The sequence below is a fragment of the Mycteria americana genome, chromosome 3 (genome assembly GCF_035582795.1).
Source record: "Mycteria americana isolate JAX WOST 10 ecotype Jacksonville Zoo and Gardens chromosome 3, USCA_MyAme_1.0, whole genome shotgun sequence".
NCBI lineage: Eukaryota > Metazoa > Chordata > Aves > Ciconiiformes > Ciconiidae > Mycteria > Mycteria americana.
Window position 1 is genome coordinate 25,082,244 of NC_134367.1, and position 22,219 is coordinate 25,104,462.

Genomic DNA, 22,219 nt, shown 5'->3' on the forward strand with positions numbered 1-22,219 from the left:
AGAATTGGTGAGATTCAGTGTTATTTGTATACAGAACTTTGAAAATCTAAATTGGTATTGTATAGTTTTTACTCAAGTTCCTGTATGTCTCTTTTATTTATAATGTCTCTCATGATCTTACTATTAAACTAGGAGACATACTTTAATAATTGGCTAAAATTTTGTATTCATGTTTTATTTTTGCATTTCCTGCAGCACAATTCTGATTTTTACTCTAAACTTCAGGGAAGTGCCCATAGACAAGGACAAAGCAGATGAAAGTTTTATGTACAGTCTTCCATAGCTACAGATTCATATTTTCTGGGACCAGTCCTTTACTCAAGTCATGACTGTTTTTTCAATTGCCAGCTTCCAGTCCAGCAATGAATTAAATTTTGAATTAGTTAGGTTTTCAAATACAATTATTTACTGTGGGGAACAACATTCTTCTTAGAAAGTCTTCCCATATATTTTACATTTAAAATGCCATATGAGTTTTAAACAAAAATCCAGTCCGTAAGAAGATTTTAAACAGCAGAAACTTCCAATATACTTCTCAGACTATCATACATAACAAAGACTTTTCTTGTCATAGAAAGGAGATTGAGGAATATTTTTATTATATTTTGATTCAGTGGTATGGAATAAATTAAAGCCTAGTACTTCCTAGGCTTTTTTCCTTAGTTCTTTTACACATTTCCCTAACAGATAAGCAGCCAAGCTTAACTGTGCATCCAAATGTTACTGTACTGTATATATAACATAAAGATATAAAATTTTTGGCCCTAATGATTTAAGTCTGAAATCTCAGATTACTAATACACAGATCAAATCTGCTTCATCATGCTTAATAATGGAGAAGAGCTATCAACAAGGTCCTGACAACCTTCATTGAAAAATTTAGTGCTATTTAACAAATAACTATTATTTTCATATATTTTACCTTTTTACCTTCTGCCCATTTTTCTAAGACTAAAACACATTTTTCTGGTAACTGTTAAAAGAATGTTTCTCTTGCAAAATAAACACAAATTAGAAACACCACATTTGAAGATATTTATTTTGGGAAATTAATATTCCTCAAAAGAATGGCAGAGAGCACTGATTTAACTCAATTCATAAAAGCCATTTTATTGTGTTTGAATTTTTTAAACATAGACATTACATATACATATGCAATTCATATTAGATTCTTACCCTTGCCATGTGACACTTCAATAGTCCAAGTGCAGTTTAAAGAGTTTGGATAAAAATCAGGAAAACCTGGAGAAAGAACAGTTCCACTCTTCCCATGAATATATCCACCACATAAAGCTTAACAAGAGAAATAAAGGGGGGGGAAAACCGACAGAAGTCATACAGAAGTCCTGGTTTTTACTAAGAAAAAAATCTAATTCACTTTTGAACTACCCTTAAAATTAAAAACAGGCTCAAGTATTAAAATAAGAAGTTAATTCATCCAAAGCCATGACATTCACATTTGACAACAATTTGTTTATTCTTAAATTGGTCCTTGAAAGGGAGATTATTTTTCACCTACAGCCTCTCCTGTTAGTTAGCAGAATACAAAAATAAGTAACACTTTTTTCCAGAATATTGCAAGTATTAATTCCTGTTGTAGTAGTATTTAAGAAGTAAGATTAAAATTTTTTTGTGAACTAACTCAAAAATCAAATATCTTGCAGCTACTTTTCTTGCACTGCATATTTAGAAAGGTATATATTTAAGGTATCTATTTTTAGCAAACAAAAATATTTTAGAAACAAAATGTATTACTTTCAAATAACAGAAAAGTTTGTCTCTATTTGAGTTCTTCTGCGATATTCAGGAAAAAAAATGTATTTTCCTCTCTTTCAAAGATTCAGATTGTCCCATCATAAGTAATTTCTTTGGAACTGAGTATTTTGAAAGACACAAGAACTATGCTAGAAAACATTTTATGCATACTAGCATTTGCTAAACTAGGCTCCTCAAATTTGCATGCAAATCAATTAAAGGTTAAGATTTGCATGCTGAATTGCTCACTGATCTTATAAATACAGCATGGCTATGCTTTTCATTCATCTGTTGCTGTCCGGCTTTTTATGTTGTGCTTTTTTTTTTATTTTAATAAACTAAATTTTTAGCAATAAAACAAGAAAGAATTAAGATGCCTTTAGTCTTCTTCCTCACATAGAGGGATATACGTTGCCATAAACTAGATGGCAAACATGCATGACAAAATGTTCAATAAATTTGCAGTACTTTTATGTAAATGTATATATAAAATACATATATACATGCAAACATGCTGGCATTATAGCTAAAGTTATTTATTTAATTTCTTATTAGACTAGGGTGTTAAAGTTCTTAGTGTTTTTTGAATTTATGTAAAATATATATATTTATAAATAAGTAGAAGGAAAGAAAATGTTTCTAGACTGGTTTTGCCTGCATATATGTATTTCTGCACATAAGCATGAATGAGAATATGCATGGCTAAAACCACAGTAAATATATGGTTGATAACATCACTTAATAATAAATAACATAATTACAGATATCAGGTTCATAATGCCATAAATGAACATTCAAAATCCCTCTTATTCTGTAAACACCACAGAAGAAAGAAAAATATTTGACTGTGCAACATTCCTTAAAGCAGATATTAAATATTTACAAATAACTTACATAGTTTTCAGTTTAAAATTTAAAATATGTAAATGATCTGTTTTTATTTAGCTCTCCCTAGAAAATTATTTTCATGGTCCACTTTAAGATTATAATGTTTTGAGAATGACACATTACTTAGAGGGAATGTTAGCCACTGTGCCTCTGTACACAGTTCTTTTTCTCCTTTGTTGGCATGAAACAAAGCAACATGTTTTTCCATTAGGGATTTATTTTGTTGATTTAATTTCTGAAGTTGCAATTTTGAGAACATTAATAGTCTGCAGGTGACTGCAAAATTCTCATTTCAACCTCAGTTAAAACTGTCACATTCCAAAAATTTGGGTCACAACTTTTTGAGTCTCAGAAGGCAAATATGCTAACACAATGATTACCTAAAATAATGTGAGTTTTATTTTGTCTTTTTAGACTAATTAATTCAATGTAGTTGAATATATGAGGAAAAAAGAAGAAACTGAGTGTAACCCTTGTATGTTACACCCAAGAAAGGCTTGAAATTTTCTATTATACACTTACTCTGAAAGTGGGTGATGGACCTGGGAAATAAGGACTCTCAATGACTGAAAATTAACTAGATCTTTCTGTAGTTCAACATTCATATGCAAACAAAAGAGTTGAATATTGGTGTTTTAACTCAAAAATACATTCACAATTTTTAGTACAAAGTAAATTGAAAAAGAATAGGATACTATTCAAAGTTAAGATTGCTACAATAGTTTTCTTCAACCCATTGCAGCAAAGCAAACAAGCAAAAGGAACCCATAAAACCAATGGAAGAATACTAAAGATGCTTTGCTCATTTCAAAATTACAGATTATAAGAAGATTTGTGACACTCCAAAGTTCATCAACTGTGCCAAGAATATACAGTCTAAAATTTGGTCACAAAGTGCGATTGAAAACGATAGTTTGTTTCTGTCCTTGCAAAGGAGGAACAAGTAATGCTTGCAAGGTGAGTGAATTTGAATGGTGGATTAGTTTGCTTTGTAGTGATTAAGAGTTTTTAACTACATAATAATCTTTTGGTAGCTTATATGTCTTGTGCATGGGGCTAGAAGGCTGTAGTGAGAATTAGAAGCCTGAGTGAGAGTAAGTGCTCAGATTTAACAAAACAGTTTAAAACAGAGTTGGAAACTAAAATACTTTGCTGAATCTAACTCTAAGTTTGCCCTTTGACATTCCACCGTAATCAATGAAAACCTTGGACCTGAAAAGGGAGACAGAAATTCACTAATGTAAGTAATTCACTAAAGCAAGAGCCTTTGTTCGTATTGGCTTGGGTCTTCCCCCTTCACACATTGATCTTTCATCGCTGCCTTAGAACACAGTTGTATCTTAACAAGAAAGAAGCCTGATCAAGACAAACATGCTTTTAAAGGTAATCATTTGGCAACCAGAAGGGAGAAAATAGGAAGTTTTAGCAGGAAGTTTAACGAAAGGAGCTTTGGAGAATTTTCAGAGATGCTGGGTTCTATCCCTGTTGAAATACCTAGCTACATTTGGATCTTATTTTCTGCAGTTTCTGTCAGAGGGATTTTGTAGCAACTATGCAAGCATTCCAAGAAAAAGTTGAGTTGATTCTGTAGTTCACAGAAAAAGAACTTAGAAAAAAATCCAATGATAAAAAAGAGCACAGAAATATTTGCTAGTATAGTTCACCATTTTAAAAAATGTTTCATGAAAGCTCTAGACAGTTTCATATTGCACATCCCCCAAAACAATTAATGAGCAACCCAAAATTAAAAAAAAAAAAGTCAATAAAATTCATTACCTAGGCTGATCATGATCTGTTTTGGTATTGAGTATCCCAAATTTTGAGCAATCATTTTGGTGTTCAGTATTCTAAGTTTAAAATGTAAGTTAAGTTTATTGGCTTTGCTTCGAAAATATTAGTTGTATGGCATCATTTTCATTCACAGTTGAACAGTGGCACCCTCTGAGAGTTTTGATTTTTCTGTTGGTGAATATATACCTGTAAATTTCACTGTACATTACAGTACTTGACTGAAAGTTGATACAGAGTTGTAAAGTATGGCTTTTATTAACAGTAAAATAATTTTTGAAAAGTATGGATCTTGGTGTAGCAATGCTAAGCTTAATTAGTTCTTCAAAATAGGAGATTAACTTTCTTGGACTTTAAAGGTGCCATCTGAAGAACTTGACACTTACCATCGCAGCTGGGTAATGCATGATTCCACTGATGGTTTCTTTCACATATGAGTGGTTCTTCATCACTCAGTGTATATCCTGGATCACAGCTAAAAGTTACTGTAGAGCGGATATTAAAGTTGTTACCATGGCGATGGCCATTCACAGGAATCCCTGGGTCAAGGCAGGAATCTGATTCCAGAGTAACACCTGAAACACAGTTTTAATTTGTTTATTTCCCCTATTTTTAAGATAGTAAACAGAAAAAATCCCAAACAAAACACAAAATGAGTAAGACAGGAGGAAGAAAGAGCCCCCAAAAGATACTTTTTAGCATTGCCTGAGAACTGATGTAGGATATAAAGCACTTTCTCTAGCTGTTGTCACTGACTCAGAGCACAGTTTTTCAATTTTCAGTCTTAAATGAAGTAGGAAAAGATTGGAGCTTTAAAGTATATTTTATCAAACAATGAAAAAAAGAGCCAACAAAAGCACCAAATGTCTGAAACTATAGGAAGATGTTAAAGTTCAAAGTATGAATGCAAATTATGCTAGTATATAAGTCATATTTGATTATTCCATTTCATCTATTCAATTTCTGATACTGTGGGACAATTCAGCTTTCCTCTGTCATAGTAATGGTTATTTGACTTAGCAAAAAACAGTGTCGAAAAACTGCAATTGATGAACTCAGAAACTAATCCTATGCATCAAAGATAGAAAGACAATGAAAGTACCTTACCCAATTGTATAACTCTTATGTGACAGGAGGAGTCTTTAGTAATTATGTCTTACAGCAGATTGAATAGTGTTTGGTAAATAAACCTGGAACTATACACTGAACAAGGAAAAAAAACCCAAAATTATCAAATGGAGGCTCATTAACTGAGCATTATCCATTATGCCTATAGTGATAGCAAACAATTGTGGAATTTAAACATGTAATGAGCTATAATGGATACACACAAGGGAAACAAGTAAAGACTCTCTATTGGGATGTAAGGAATTTCTTTTATTTTCTGATACTATGTGTGGTGGGTTGACCTTGGCTGGCTGCCAGTCCCCTACCCAGCTGCTCTCCCCCCCCCCTCCCCCCCAGTGCAGGGGGAGAAAATAGGATAGAAAATAAGATTTAAAAGCTCATGGGCTGAGATAAAGACAGGGAGATCACTTACCAATTGCCATCACAGTCAAAACAGACTCAATTTTAGGAAAATTGATTTAATTTATTGCCAATTAAAAATAGAGTAGGATGGTGACAAAGACAAAAACTAAACCACCACCCCCTTCTTCCCAGGCTCAAGTTCACTCCTTCATTCCCAACTTCTCTACCTCCCCACCCCTCCCCAAGCGGCGTGGCAGGGATGGTGAATGGGGGTTGTGGTCAGTCCATAACAGCTACTCTCTGGTGCTCCTTCCTCCTCACACTTTTCCCCTGCTCTAGCGTCAGTCCTTCCCACAGGCTGAAGTCCTTCAGAATAAACCTGCTCCTGTTTGGGCCTGCATGGGCTGCAGCTTCCTTCAGGGAATATGCACCTGCTCTGACATGGGGCCTGCCATGGACTGTAGTGTGGGCATCTGCTCCCCTGTGGTCTCTTCCATGGGCTGCAGGGGAATATCTGCCTGGAGCACCTCCTTCTTCTCTGACCTTGGTATTTGTAAGATTGTTACTCACACTTTCTTTTCCTCACTCTTCACTCACCTATGTAGCATTTTGCCCTTTCTTAAATATGTTATCACAGAGATGCCACCACCTTGGCTGATGGGCTAAGCTGTGCCCTGCGGTGGGTCCGTTGGAGCCAGCTGCAACCATCTGTGTCTGGCACGGGGCAGCCTGTGGACTCTCTTCACAAAGGCCACCCCTGCAGCCCCCCCATAACCAAAACCTTGACGCCTACACCTGATACACTGTGTCATGTGCCTGGAAACAAGAATGACTGAGTTAGATAGAACCTCTTCAGTGGATGGGGACATTGTTCCTTCTTCTGTGAGAAGCTGAGCATGTCCAGAGGAAAACCTTGAGAATGCTGGCTGTGGTGCATAAAAAGACAACTAAGAGTATGAAGGACAGGGCCAGCATAAAGCCTGCAGTAAAAGGAAAAACTAGAAGCTGGCTGAAAACAGCAGGTAGCAAACACATAGTCAAGCTTCAGAGATAACAGAGAGACCCCGAGGAGCCTGTGTAGAGTTTTTTTCAACCCAAAAAGCCATTGACTTGTTAAAAAAAATTACCACAAAGGGACAGGAAGTATATGGGCGGGGGGGTTGGGGGGGGGGCTTTTATAAACACTTTAATGTTTCTTCTCAGACAATTATTTTGATCTACTTCATTCTGAAAAATTATCTGTTGTGTGTTTAAATAACACTGGGCTTCTGAGTTTAAAATTCGTTGTTGGCTTTTGAGATAAAATCTAGACATATCCACCACAAAGCTCTGGCACCCATTGCATTAACTTAAGTATTTTCACATTAATTTTCACATTAATTTCAGTATTTTCGTGCTGGCTTGGAAAGAACGCTGTAAATTGGCATGATTTCATATGGGTGATGTCATCACTCGTAGATGCTGTGAGAACCTTGAGCAAGATTAGTTCTCCTGAGGTGTTTAAAGATTTTGTGTGCTTCCTCACAGGTGACCTGAATTTCTAGGATGACTCTTTCCAGTCTACTTTTTGCTAAAGAAGTTCCTTCCTCAAAGCCAACTGCTGACAGCACAAAATTCTCTATAGCAGAGAGTTATGCATTTCTTAGCTCCTTAGCCCTCTAAACACATCCTGAAGGTGCTGGTCCTCTCAGCTGCCTGTGTATCTATAACTGTTTCTGTGGAAGTTGTACTCTCAGTTTACTGCTTTTACCCTGCTTTATTTATCCAGGACTACCACACAACCTTAGGAACGAAGTAGAAGCAGTTCAAAAAATGATTTATCAGGACATAAAGTAAAGGTTTTAGAATTATAGATATGAGGGTTGGAAGCAGGACTACGAACAAAAATAACATAAATAATTACTCTAGCTTGCACAGAGAAATATTCCCTGTACCCTCCAGCTATTCTTATATCTCAGTTAGAATTCAGATTTGAAAGCTTATGATCTAGTTTTCATGAGGTATCCCTGCCATACTTAAATTCTAGATGAATGTTTCTTCTAGACTTGACTGCATGCTCTTAATGCAAATGTAAGATGTTAGCTGACACAGTGCATTTTTAGATTCCCTTCACCTGGCTTAAATTGCTTAATATAGACTCAAAGAACCCTTTTAAGTCTACAATATTCTGTACTCTATGTTCTCTAAATAAATATTAATTGTGTATGAAATTTTAACTTTGATACCATTAATTTTTTTCAGACAAACTATACTTCTTGTTTTCAGGTATGTTAGAGTAGATGGAGGTCCACAGTAGTGCTCTTAAAATTCCTTCCTCTTAGGGCACTCTTCCACCCCTGCTTCAACACATCAACTGCTTTGGGATTCTGACTCACATATAACAAGTAAACTCAGCAGTTTCTTTTTGAAATTATACCTCTAGATTGCATTGACTACATTGTTTCAGATTTTTGCAAGGAGACCAAAAGCTGTAGCAACCCTATCAAATTCCAAGTTCCTGATTGAAATAGTGGCGCTGTATAAATAAAAAAGTCAGCTCAGGCAACAGAGCTTCATTCTCAGGGGAAAACATTCAGTATGTAAGGTTTAGCAATCATAAACATAGCTGAAAAGAAGTAATTTTTCTTTGCTTCTTTGGACAAAGATTTGGGTTTTTTTCTTAATAGGAGATAACACAAGACAAGCTTAATAATGGGCAGTACTGAGAGTCCTGACTACAAAAAGACAATATTAAACTATATATGAGAAATTCTGGCACCACAGTGATAAATTTTAGGGTCATGGTAGGAAAGAATTGATTTAATACTATTCATAACAATAGGCTCAGTAAATATAAGATTAAAGTCTGCGTGAAAACCATGTCTTTTCTCTCCCACCCTACATAATACAATATTTATCAAGAAGAACATGCTCAGTAGCTTCCTCAAAAAATGTTCCTTCCACTTCACTCCATGTAGCAATGGGAATTAGATAAGCAGATCATTCTATCCTACAATTTACTAATTCTCTTTTCAAAGGAACATGACACACAATCCAAAATAAACAGCAAACATACAAACAAAAGATTTTATACATCACTGAATAATTGAAAAATATGGTCAGTCATCCTCAAAAACTTCACTCTGTCAATATTGACATTTCATCAAACATTTATCAACCTATTGTTGTTAGCTATATTTGATGCTTCATTGATTATTAAAATGCATATTTTGCAAACACTTAGAATTACAAGTGATTTTGAGAAACTGGTTTAATCATGAGGTCCCATTAGATCTCTAAAGAGGAAGTTAATTTGTTGTTGTAATGCATGAAGCATACAACAGCTATACAGTTATATATACTACATATTCATATATATTACACACCTATACTTTTCCCCTCATGGGTCAAATAGTTAAAATCATTAGAAAAATGGAATATTGAAGTTTATGATTGCTGAGAGGTTGGCTAAAGCATGCTCATTGCACAAAATGGATGAAGAAAATAAGTCTGGTAAGAAAAACAGAAAGCAAAACATGGCTGTGTGCCATAATCACTATGGTACCCATTCATGCTAGCTGTGGAGCAGTTGTGTTATTCAATGAATCTCAAAAATGTTTTGAACAATGGAAGTGTTTCAGCTGGAAGCTAGAGTGCTGTTCTTTGCCATCAGTACAGAATCATCCAGAACATCAATAAGGCAGATGACAAAAGCAATTTTTTGGACAGTAAAAGAAGAATATTGCCTAATAAAAGAGTTGATTATATAGGTAGGCTTATTCTAACAATTAAGGGAGAAGAGTATAAATTATCTTTGCTTTGAAAAATGAATATTTTTTTAAAAGAAAGAGAATAGGTGCTTGCTTGTCAGAATGCGGTTCCAAGAATCAGAACCAGAGGCCACACAATTAAATTAGGAGAGGCCTCATTCTCTGGCACCAATTTCAAAGCATGACTCAGCTAACATTCATACAGATAAAATCTTGCCCGCTTTCAATAAGACTGTTGCCTTTTGAGGACAGTCTCTGCCTGAAGTTATTCCTAGAACTATGTCCAGGTACTGTATAGGAAGATGCCAGCTGGCATGGGTCAAAATCATACAAGCGATGCGCTTAAACTGTATGAATGACTGCAAGACTGAAGCCAAGGCTCAAGAATTTCTGACTTACTGGATCTGATATAGTTCAGGTAGCCAGAAATGTTTCCCTGTAATTTTACAAGGGTAAATTAGCCTCAAAAAACTGCAGGCCTGCTTACACACTTAGTCTCAGTGTTCTTCCAGCAGCTCTTAAGAGTGTAGCAGTGAGTGACTGCATTTGAATTGTTTGCTGTCACATTACTGACATTGAAACGAAATATTCTACAGTGATACAGTTAACGGATTTTAAAAAATCATGTTAGAGAAACGTATTAATGATGTTATAAAGGAGGCAGGGAAGCAGAGGTGCTTGAAAAAGGGAAGAAAGAAGTGGGAGAATTAAGGTAGTGGAAGGGGGTATAGAGGATGAAAGGGAAGAGGGGGGGTCGTGCTATTATTACAAGAGCTTTTTTCATTCCTCTTCCACATAAAAGTTGAAAAAATCTTTCTCTAAAGAATATCTGGAGGGTATTTCCAAGTGAAAGGGCATAACATAGTCAAATTTAGGAGAGCACTTGGGTGCATATTATTTTTGTTAACGAGCTATGGAAGTCATTTAGAATGGCAGAACTAGCATGTCACCTCTCTCCTGCTCATTGCTGACAGGGAGCACTGGCAGAGTTCTAGACTGAACTCCAGGACTAGCTGCAATTCTTAGGTACTAGGCACATGAGATTTTTATCATACCTTCCCTCCTGCCTGCCAAGTCATCCCTTTTCTAGACTAAACAAGTACAGACCTTTCAATGACTCCATATGTGTCATGTTTTCCATGTAAACAACCTCCTACTTTTTTTAATCTGGGTCCCAATCTGGACACAATATTGTCTCTGGTCACCAAATGAAATGAAATAATTATTTTCCAAGTCCTAGAGAAAATAGTCCTGTAAACAAAAATTGTCTTTTCTGTAATTCTTTTCTTTTTTTTTTTATGATTAACTACAACAGCCAGAAGATTCGACTTTTTGCATTACTACTACATTTTTCTCTAGATTATTTGTTTTGTGTAAAAAACATATCCTTTCCTATTTTATTTCTATTTTGTATTTGTGCATGTCATTTCTCCTTCCCCGTTTATGCTCAGCATGTTTCTTTATAGAATTTGATTTTTTTTTTTATTTCAGACCATTTCTTCAGTTCATCTAGTTTGTTTTGAATTCTAACCCTCTCCACCATAGTGCTTGCTATAATTGTAAGTTGGAATCTTATCCAACCTTCTTATATTATCATAAAAGTTAATAATAAAAATATCAGATGGTTTTGGATCTAGGACAGATCAGAGTAGGAACCCTACAAATTTGAGCTAGACAGTGAATTGCTGGCAGCTCTGCATAAAAGTTTTCAAAATTGTTCACAGCATCACAGAATCACATAACGGTTGAGGTTGGAAGGCACTTCTGGAGGTCATGTGGTTCAAGCCCCCTGCTCAAGCAGGGTCACCTAGAGCTGGTTGCACAGGACCATGTCTGGATGCATTTTTAGTAGCTCCAAGGATGGAGATTGCACAGCATCTCTGGGCAACTTTTTCCAGTGCTTACTGAAGTGCTTGTAGCACCTATAATAATTTCATCTAGACCAAATTTCTGTATTTTCTCTGGAAGACTTCTAAAAGCCTTATAGATGTCAACACAGAGCTGTTTCCTTCCTTTTCCATTCCCAAATCTACAAAACCAGTTAACCTGTCAAGAAAGAAATTAGATTGGCTTGACATAATCTGTTCTTATCAAATACAAATCATTTGTTCCTTATCACCTTGTTTATCAGCTTGAAACTAGTATCTTTAAAGAATGATGTTAAACTTATATCCTTGATCCTTCTGGTCCTTATCTTTTTTTTTTTGTAATCTTTTTTTTCCCCCTCCTTTCTTTTAAAGGTGTGTGCCCTTCTGCAATTATTTGAAACTTCCCTACAGTTTTGAATTTTCAGACATAATTTTCCGTGGAGTGAAGACTGCTTCTGCTTTGCCTTTAAGTATAGCACAGGGAATTTCAGCAGTCCCTGATGAATAAAATATATTTAATTATCTCAGTATTGTGTATTACCCTCTTCCCATATGCTGTATTCTTACCTTGTAAACGTTCACTTACTTGTGTTAAGTACATGGTCAAAATTCTTTGATGGCCACCTATAGCAATGTTTGACTATATCCAACATTTACATGATTAACTTCTGGTTTACACTTCATTAAAAGGGATTTTTAAATAGCTACAGAAATGGATAGTATTTTTTCTTTCTCTCCAAAAAATACAGTTTGCTGTTGGGCCTTAATATCATCTCTTTTATAAATGACTTTCAGAATTCATTCCTAAGAGAATGAATTTCTCAAGTTTGGTGAAGTTTAGATTTCTGAAAACCATCAACTTGATCACATTGTGTTGCCTCATTCTTTCATTTCTTAAGAGTCATAAACTCTGCTATTTCAGGGGCACTTTCACAAAAATTGTCTTTCTTATTCAGGCTCTCTATTGGTTCTTCTTATTAGTCAGAGTAAAATCAACTGCTGAAACAAAAAGTTCTTCCCAGCATTCAAAAAACGTTTTCCAGTGAGTGTGTCCCGGCAGTGAAAAATATACAAATCTTTTCTTCACATTGAGACTATTCACAAGGATTATGTTTTCGTCAAATGAAAAAGTGTAAGGAAGTATGTTGTTTTTATGTTATCCTTGCTAAAATTGATTGTGGGCTGTCTGAATGATATTGACACTTTGTTACGTCCCTGAAGATTGCATATTTGTGGGTCTAAAAAATTCTTTTCCAAAATCAAATCTAAACAAATATCTAATTTTATACATTATGGATAAAGTATTACCTTTATCTTTTTTATTATCAATAACATTTAATTTAAGGAAAACCACAACACTAATTTTACTAGATTTTTTAAAAGACATAAAAGGAAAGTTTTTACAAAGATGGATGATCCTTGACTTTAAACAATTTTCCCTGAGTATGTAAGAAAAATGGAATGTTTATCAAATACATACTGATGTACATGGTAATATGGGATGATTACAGTCTTGATGCATAACTATGATCTCTGTTCCATTTTTCAGATAAATTTTAGTACAGAAAGGAATGTTAATCCATAAATAAACACAGACATTTAAATAAATTATCTGGATTTAAGAAATAATTGCTCAATTTTCTTTGAAAATGATCATGTTTTCTTGTTCAAGGAAAGATACATTTCAAAAATACCTTAATAAAAAGTGGCTTTACATTAATGGAATCTGTGGATAAAGTTATTTTTACCTGTTTTGGTTTAAGGAAAAGACTAAGATTGCACAATCTACCTCACAGAATGAGAAGCTGCAAAAAAAAACCCCAAAAGCACATAACTAGGGAAGTTGAGAGATCAGGGAGATATAAGTGAGGCATGAGGCAAGGTGGTCAAAAGAATATAGGTTAATTATTCTTGATAACATTGACTACTTTATCAGTGGTTTTAATTAAAGAATATTATGGGTACTTTATTAATTTTTTTACTTAGATGCATAACAGATGACCTACACTGTCTTGCATTAGCTATGTTAGAAGTGTCATCAAAAAGCTGAATTACAGACATTTAAGGCAGGGAATTAACAAATTGCCTTCACATCTGAAGTACCTTTAAGGGGTCACATTTATATTAAAGCTGTATTACAGGAATATTTTAGCTTAATAGAATATTACTGCCATCTCAGTGGCAAGTTGGTACAGCTTATATTGAGCTTTTTATTTTAAGCAAGATTAAGATCCTTCTGCCTCACAGTTCAGTGATTTAATTTATCTTCAAAGTTATTACTATAATTGGAAGATTTTTAGGACACTTCTAAATAAGATAGTTATTTGAATTTCCAAAGAAAATATTCAGAAACTTTTCTTAAAACTTACAGTTGATTGCCTTTTCTCCTACAAGTGGAAGAAATGTGTAACAAATAGAAGTTCTGTTGTGATTTCTTTAACATTAGCAACTTCTATAGTTAAGCCTGCAAGGGCAATCAAAATATAATTTTGGTCTCCCCTGTTCCTGACAGACGACTCAGCATCTCCATAGAGTCTTTCCACCTGGTTTTGTTCTTTGAAAACACTGACTTAATCTGCTTAGTACTTCCATGTTAGTGGTTATTGTAACTAGCTTCCCTCTGGCATGTGCACATTTGTCAATACAGAGGTAAGGATCAAGGAAGGACATATGTCTGATACCCACTACAGAAATGCTTCAGGAGCTCCCAATGCTGACTAACACAAGAAGAGAGACTCTGCAGCAAACTCCAGTTGCATTACATGAACATGTACAACACAATGCAACATAGAGACAATTTTTGTTCTGTGAGAAACCAAGTGTGAGAAGAAACCAATATAAACAGTGAGGCTGTGACTGACTTAAGGAGCCTTGAGGAGCAAATGCACTGACAAAGGTATGAAGTGTTTAGTAAGCTTTCTCTGTACAACTTATGCTGTGAATATGGACATACCCATTCCAGTTGGAATGTTTATATTGTATTATTTTTCTACAGTGTGGACATTCAGGGCTAGATTCGATTTCAGTTTAGGTGCTTCCACTGATGTGTCTATAGGCTTCTTTGGTCTTTAAGCTCCTTTCATAGTCCAAAGAGATCTGATCATCCCAGTCAGGGCAAACTAGGGAACAATTTATTCAGCAAAATTGCAAGGAGAGAAATTTTAGAATAGACAGAATAGACTACTTCAGTTGGAAGGGAACTACAACAATCATCTAGTTCAACTGCCTGACTAATTCAGGACTGACCAAAAGTTAAAGCATGTTGTTAATGGCATTGTCCAAATGCCTCTTAAACACTGACAGGCTTGGGGCATCGACCACCTCTCTAGGAAGCCTGTTCCAGTGGTTTGGCCACCCTCTCAGTAAAGAAATGCTTCCTAATGTCCAGTCTAAACCTTCCCTGGCACAGCTTTGAACCATTCCCAATGCGTCCTACCACTGGATACCAGGGAGAAGAGATCAGCACCTCCCTCTCCACTTCCCCTCCTCAGGAAGCTGTAGAGAGCAATGAGGTTGCCCCTCAGCCTCCTTTTCTCCAAACTAGACAAACCCCGTGTCCTCAGCTGCTCCTCACAGGACATGCCTTCCAGCCCTTCCACCAGCTTTGTTGCCCTCCTCTGGATGCATTCAAGGACCTTCACATCCTTCTTAATTTGTGAGGCCCAGAACTGCACACAGTACTCAAGGTGGGGCTGCACCAATGCTGAATACAGCGGGATAATCACCTCTTTTGACCGGCTGGTTATGCTGTGTCTGATGCACCCCAGGATGCGGTTTGCCCTCTTGGCTGCCAGGGCACACTGCTGACTCATATTGAGCCTGCTGGCGACCAGCTCCCCCAGATCCCTTTCTGCAGGGCTGCTCTCCAGCCACTCCTCTCCCAGTTTATACTTGTGCCCAGCATTACTCTGTCCCAGGTGCAGAATCCAGCATTTGGACTTGTTAAATTTCATGCCATTAATCATAGCCCAATGCTCCAATCTATCGAGATCCCTCTGCAAGGCCTCTTGTCCCTCAAGAGAGTCAACAGCACCTCCCTGTTTGGTATCATCAGCAAACTTGCTAATGGTGCATTCAACTCCTGCCTCCAGATCGTTGATAAATATATTGAACAGAACTGGCCCTAGAATTGAACCCTGAGGAATACCACTGGTGACCAGCCGCCAGCCAGATGTAGCCCCATTCACTACAACCCTTTGAGCTCCGCCCTTCAGCCAGTTCTTCACCCAGTGCACCATGAACCCGCTCATCCCACAGCTGGCCAACTTGTCCAGAAGGATGCTGTGAGGGACAGTATCAAAAGCCTTACTAAAATCCAGAAAAACTGCATCCACTGCCTTCCCTTCATCCACTACGTGGGTGACCTTATCATAGAAGGATATCAAATTAGTTAAACAGGATTTTCCCTTTGTGAACCCATGTTGACTGTGCCTGATGATTGCATTATTCTTTAAATGCCTTTCAATAGTACCCAGTCTAATCTTCTCCGTAATTTTTCCAGGACCTGAGGTTGGACTAATAGGTCTGTAGTTCCGTGGGTCTTCCCTCACGCCCTTTTTGTAGATTGGCGTAACATTGGCTAGCTTCCAGTCAGCAGGGACCTCCCCAGACTCCTAAGACCTTTGGTAGATGATCGAGAGGGTTCCTGCCATAACATCCACTAGCTCCTTCAGTACTTCTTTGTCTCAATATACGTTTCTAGTGCTATCCTATCATAACCAGGATGTCTCCATGGAACTGGTAGACATGGCAAAGGACTTGTGCAATATCCAAATCTCTAGTGCAGTACTTGGCAACTAGATGGCATAGTACCTAAAATAACTCTAACTATCCATGCTTATGCAATCTAATATAGCCCCTGGATTCTACTTCAGAGTTTACTGAATTGCCCCATGGACTCTATTGATTGCATTGACCAGATGTCCATTGCCCAAAAACATAACTTTCAGGCTCTAGACACTTCTATGTCGACAAATTTAATTGTTTAATCTGCCTGCTGAATGTCATTCACAATGACATAAAAGCATAAGAGAAACAGCAGTCACTGTCTGTAACTAAGAAAGCATGTTAAGCTTTTTGTTAATACCTATTGAAACTCAATTATCAGATAACTATTTAATGGGAAATATAATTCACAAAAAATTAAACAATCTCACTCCTTAAACTGAGAACTTAAAATAATTTACTCTTTTTCTTAATTTCATTTCATCCTCTTACTCATTTCTAAGCAAAAAAATAATACCCTTTTAAATGTTACTTCTACAGAAAGAGAAAGATGCTTTATTCAGGGAGTCAATCTGCTCAGAAGGACACTGAAAAAAAAATTTAGGTTTGTTATGACTTTTAAAATGGGAAATATATTAGTTTTCTATATAAAAAGCTTTTTTTATATACTATGCATTGGAACTATATGTAAAAGAAGATGAAGATCATTTGCTAGCCTTTCGTCATCTTTACTTGTTAAAGATCTAATCCAATTTCAAGGTTTACAGTGCACTATCAAATTTAATTCTCACATTTTATCAGACTACCTAGAGAAATATCACTGAAAAACTAGTGTCATGTATGTGAGATATTAAAATTTTCAACAAAGATAAAAAATGAATATACAAATATAATTGTAAATAATTTCATAATTAGACCTTTCTCTTTAAGAATGTGTAGTGCAGATGATATTTTATTACTAATTGTTTTAATTTTTAACAGAACAAAAGACATCTACCTGACAGGGGGCTTAAAATAAAACACAAAATTATAAATATTTAAGGACCGCATTACAAAATGTTACAGCAACATTCAGATCCAATACAATCAGGGAAAATCAGCATCTGCACATAACTCATGCAGAAACCTACCTACTGTTCCTTGTCTTTACATGATTTAGCAGCCTTGCAGTTTACCATGCTATAGTCTGTTCAGCCATTACCACCATGTCTAAGCCAAAGCTAAAAGAAGCTATGCAGAATTTCCAAGTTATGATGTAGCTAAGAAATATAAGTTTAGGCACTCATTTCAGATGTAATATGACAGCAAATTTACTTCAATCAGGTTAGTTTCCAGATAAGAACAATTGATAAAAACAACGTTATTTGTTTTGCACAATCACACTAAACACATAAGTTCTCTTTATTCAGTGAATGGCTATGCTATCATATAAAGATCAGTATGACTTCAGACCGTTTAATATATGTCATTTTATGTATCTAATTTAAAAGCAAATGCTATTACAATGATTCTATAGTTCACAGGGAGATATTAATATGCATTTATTTGCATTTTGGAATCATCGTGGATAAGGCCTAATTCTGCTCAGTACTGCAAAATTGTATTAAAATCAGAGGAAGAGAAAAAGAGAGAGAGAAAGTGAGAGAGAAGAGGGGAAAAACCCAAACCAAAAAAGAACAATATATCTTTACCCATAAGGGCAAGTTTCTAAAATTGCTCTTCATTTGGTTAAACACCTAGGTCCATAAACATTCTGAATAACATACAAGAACTCATGAAGAAAAGATTTCCAAAATGAATTAATAGTTTCAGAGTTATCTGTCAGTACAGCATAGAGTAAACATAATTTGTTCTTATACAAATACAATTACTGAAGTTTATTTATTCACAATCGTTTGCTCATTTTCAAATGGAATGTTATTTTCAAAGTTAAATAAAAATCTATCAGAGAAATATCAGGCTTACTCTCATAGTGAATTAGGAAACCAATGCTGGAACGACTGTTGTCTGTAGTGAACAGCAGATACATGTAATTTCCAGTACTGATAAGGAACTGGGGTGCTTGTGTTCCATGGTATTCTCCAATTAATGGGGATGAGCTAGCTGGTCCATCTCTGACTTCCAAAGTATCATAATTAACTTCAGTCTGAAATCTGAAAAGGAATATGCAAGTCAGCTGGTAGGCAGAGGAATTATGTTATTTTCTTTAACTGTCAGAAATTCAACTCATGTGTAACTGATCAAGAATATCATACATATAAAAATTTGCATATCTACAGATAAAAATTTGCATATCTACAGATCCATCGGTGTATTACTGAAGATAACAACTAAGGAAAGTTTTACGCATCTTTTTCCTTGCTTTGTTGTGTCTGGTATCAGATAAAATTCATAATGGATGTAATATACTTCAGATCAAGTATATGACTGGGCTTCAGAAAGACATTTAGTGGGGAACCTGTGTAGAAAACTGCAAATTGTCTCAAAGAAAACTGCATTATGACGATCCAAGAAATTTCTTGCCCTCAGGCTAAATAATTGTTAGACATCTTCAATAATATTTCATTATTTTACCTCAAGAATTTCATTATTTGATATTTGCTATTTGGCAAAAGCTGTTTTACATATTCAGCTGTTTAATTTTTTATCCAAATATTTTTTTCTAACATAGATCGCTACTTTACTTTTAAATAATTATTTTTGTCCTATGCAGTAAAGCAGTACAAAAATACTAAACTTAAATCAGGCCCTCATTTTGAAATTTGTTACAGTTATAATAAGCAGAATTCCTTAGTTTATCTCAATGTGTCAAAGAAACAGATAGTATCGACAAGATTGGACAAAGTGAAGGAGACTGACGAGATAGTTGATTTACAAGAACAAATAAATTTTAAAATCAACAGCAGCAACAATGTCTGTGTCAATCACTAAACCACGTCACATTTTTCCAGTTCATAAAGAATGTCTATGTGTGCAGTCATTCACTGCTAGTTGTTCTTAAATCAAACAGCCCAAATCTGCTCTTTCTGTAGATGAAATTTTGACTGGCATTTTTCACATCAGATGCTTTTCAAGACAGTTTGTGATTATATCAGATACTCTTGCAAGCTGCAGCATCTAAACCTTGCACGCATCAATTTTCCTGTCAACAAAGTTTGTGTTATTACACAGATGTCTATACTGGTCTAAATATATTTGCCTGCAAACCCAATATTCTTATTTTTATAAGACATTAATCTTTCACAGCAAGTATATAAAAAAGCATATGTTCTGAGATTTTCTCTTCTTTTCTCATAGGGCTTATTAGTTCAGTTTCTGAGAACAACAAACTGTGCCCCTATGCAATACAACAATTTTTTCAAAGTGAATGCCCTTAAGCTGTCTTGCCAATATGGGACACATGTTTAGTGGGTTTGGAGATAAGAAACTCTGGTTTTGTAATTAAGGAAAACTGCAAATTATTAAACATTCAGAAAAGGGGAAATACATGGGATATTCTTTCAAAGTGTGAATAAACTTTATATTTTGTTAGGTAATGATGACAGAATGAACAAGTTCCCCAGCCAGGCCATTATATTTTACAGACCAATTAGCATTGGTCATGTAAAATCATCTTCACAGACACATCAGTATCAGTAACAGCAAGTATTTAGTAGTCTCTGTAGTTCTCTTTAGTAGTTCTCTCACGATTCCCTGAAAATAAAAGCACATTCAGAAATCAGAAAGTATTTGTTTGCTTAACTATCAGAGCTAATGACTGCTTGGAAACTGACAGGCCCTTCAGATTATGCCCTCCTCTTCACACAGAAAACTCTCTAGATTTATGGTGCTTTCAACCAAGCGACCTACTCTATTTGGATATGTTGGCTAAAATCCAGATGACTGCTTTCACTGCTATCTATCCACTCTGACAGTGGAATACAGGGCTTGCAGGCTCGCTAATACATTAAGCATTGTCAGGACCAGTCTCTGGCAGTGAAGCCAGCTAGCATGGAATGGCCTACATCCATACTATTAAATACATCCTTTAGCCTCTGAAACAGGGAGATATTATTCAAATTTCCTATTATAAATGGTTGCTTGCCCACACTAACTCCTGACCATGCTTGACAATTATTTGGGAAAATGCTTGTTGGCAAGCTCAATAAGTAAGCTACAGACTACTTCAACAATTTAACTGCACAAACACATGAGTTCTTGTGACTGGGAAGGTTCTCTGATTATGTTTAACTCACCAAAAATAGACAGTCACAGAGGGCATCACTAAAGTACTTGACAGTTTTTCAGTACCTTTCCATAATTTCAGAGATTATACATTGATTTACCCTGCAGCAGAATAGGAAAACAGATACTGCTAGGCTGGTTTAAATACTTTATTTGTACTCATAATGAATGGACTCAAGATCAATAATTCAATAGTTCAATTATTTTGACAGTTCTGTTTGTGAGGGAAACTAATTAGGAATAAAGTGCTCTCAGCCAGCAATTGCAGTTTTCTTAGCAGAGTGCTGTGATCTACTGATCATAATCCTGATCATACTGATTTCCTTCTATGACAAGGTGACCCGCTTAGTGGATGAGGGAAAGGCTGTTGATGTTGTCTACCTAGACTTTAGTAAAGCCTTTGACACTATTTCCCACAGCATCCTCCTAGAGAAACTGGCTGCTCATGGCTTGGACGGGCATACGCTGCACTGGGTAAAAAACTGGCTGGATGGCCGGGCCCAAGGAGTTGTGGTGAATGGAGTTAAATCCAGTTGGTGCCGGTCACAAGTGGTGTTCCCCAGGGAAACCTGGGGAACAGGAAAACAGTGAAACAGTACTGGGGCCAGTTCTGTTTCATATCTTTATCAATGATCTGGACGAGGGGATCAAGTGCACCCTCAGTAAGTTTGCAGACGACACCAAGTTGGGCAGCAGTGTTGATCTGCTTGAGGGTAGGAAGGCTCTACAGATGGATCTGGACAGGCTGGATTGATGGGCCGAGGCCAACTGTATGAGGTTCAACAGGCTAAGTGCCAGGTCCTGCACTTGGGTCACAGCAACCCCATGCAATGCTACAGGCTTGGGGAAGAGTGGCTGGAAAGCTGCCTGGCGGAAAAGGACCCGGGAGTATTGGTCGACAGCCAGCTGAATATGAGCCAGCAGTGTACTCAGGTGGCCAAGAAGGCCAATAGCATCCTGGCTTGTATCAAAAATAGTGTGGCCAGCAGGACTAGGGAAGTGATTGTCCCCCTGTACTCGGCACTGGTGAGGCCGCACCTTGAATACTGTGTTCAGTTTTGGGCTCCCCGCTACAAGAAAGACATTGAGGTGCTGGAGCGTGTGCAGAGAAGGGCAAGAAAGCTGGTGAAGGGTCTAGAGCACAAGTCTTCTGAGGAGTGGCTGAGGGAACTGGGGTTGTTTAGCCTGGAGAAAAGGAGGCTGAGGGGAGACATTATCGCTCTCTACAACTACCTGAAAGGAGGTAGCAAGGTGGGAGTTGGCCTGTTCTCCCAGGTAACAGGCGATAGGACAAGAAGAAATGGCCTCAGGTTGCCCCAGGGGAGGTTTAGACTGGATATTAGGAAATATTTCTTCACCGAGAGGGTTGTCAAGCATTGGAACAGGCTGCCCAGGGAAGTGGTTGAGTCACCATCCCTGGAGGTATTTAAAAGACATGTAGATGTAGTGCTTAGGGCCATGGTATAGTGATGGACTTGGCAGTGCTAGGTTAATGGTTGGACTTGATGATTTTAAAGGTCTTTTCCAACCTAAATGATTAAATGATTCTATGATTCTATGACAACAGTGGCTTGCAAACCCTTGCTGGAGACAGAGAACTTAAGAAAACTCCTACAAGAATTGCTACCCACTACAACAATCTTTATTCCCAGGAGGTTCTTGCTCATCTCAAACTTAGAAGGAAAATATTGGCCCACTGTTAAACAGGAGAGGTGAATTAGTCACCAACAATGCTGAAAAGGCAGAGGTTCT

The 22,219-nt window shown here is 36.5% G+C and overlaps 1 protein-coding gene across 1 annotated transcript in view; it reads right to left on the bottom strand.

The window, feature by feature from the left end:
• The window catches only part of CSMD1 (CUB and Sushi multiple domains 1), a 1,314,206-nt gene that overhangs the window by 308,447 nt on the left and 983,540 nt on the right, over positions 1-22,219 (bottom strand). The window contains exons 17-19 of the mRNA XM_075498045.1: positions 18,209-18,396; positions 4,818-5,006; positions 1,177-1,293 (exon numbers count right to left, since the gene is read on the bottom strand). Coding sequence (XP_075354160.1) covers positions 1,177-1,293; positions 4,818-5,006; positions 18,209-18,396 — 494 coding nt within the window. The remainder of the gene's footprint in view (positions 1-1,176; positions 1,294-4,817; positions 5,007-18,208; positions 18,397-22,219) is intronic.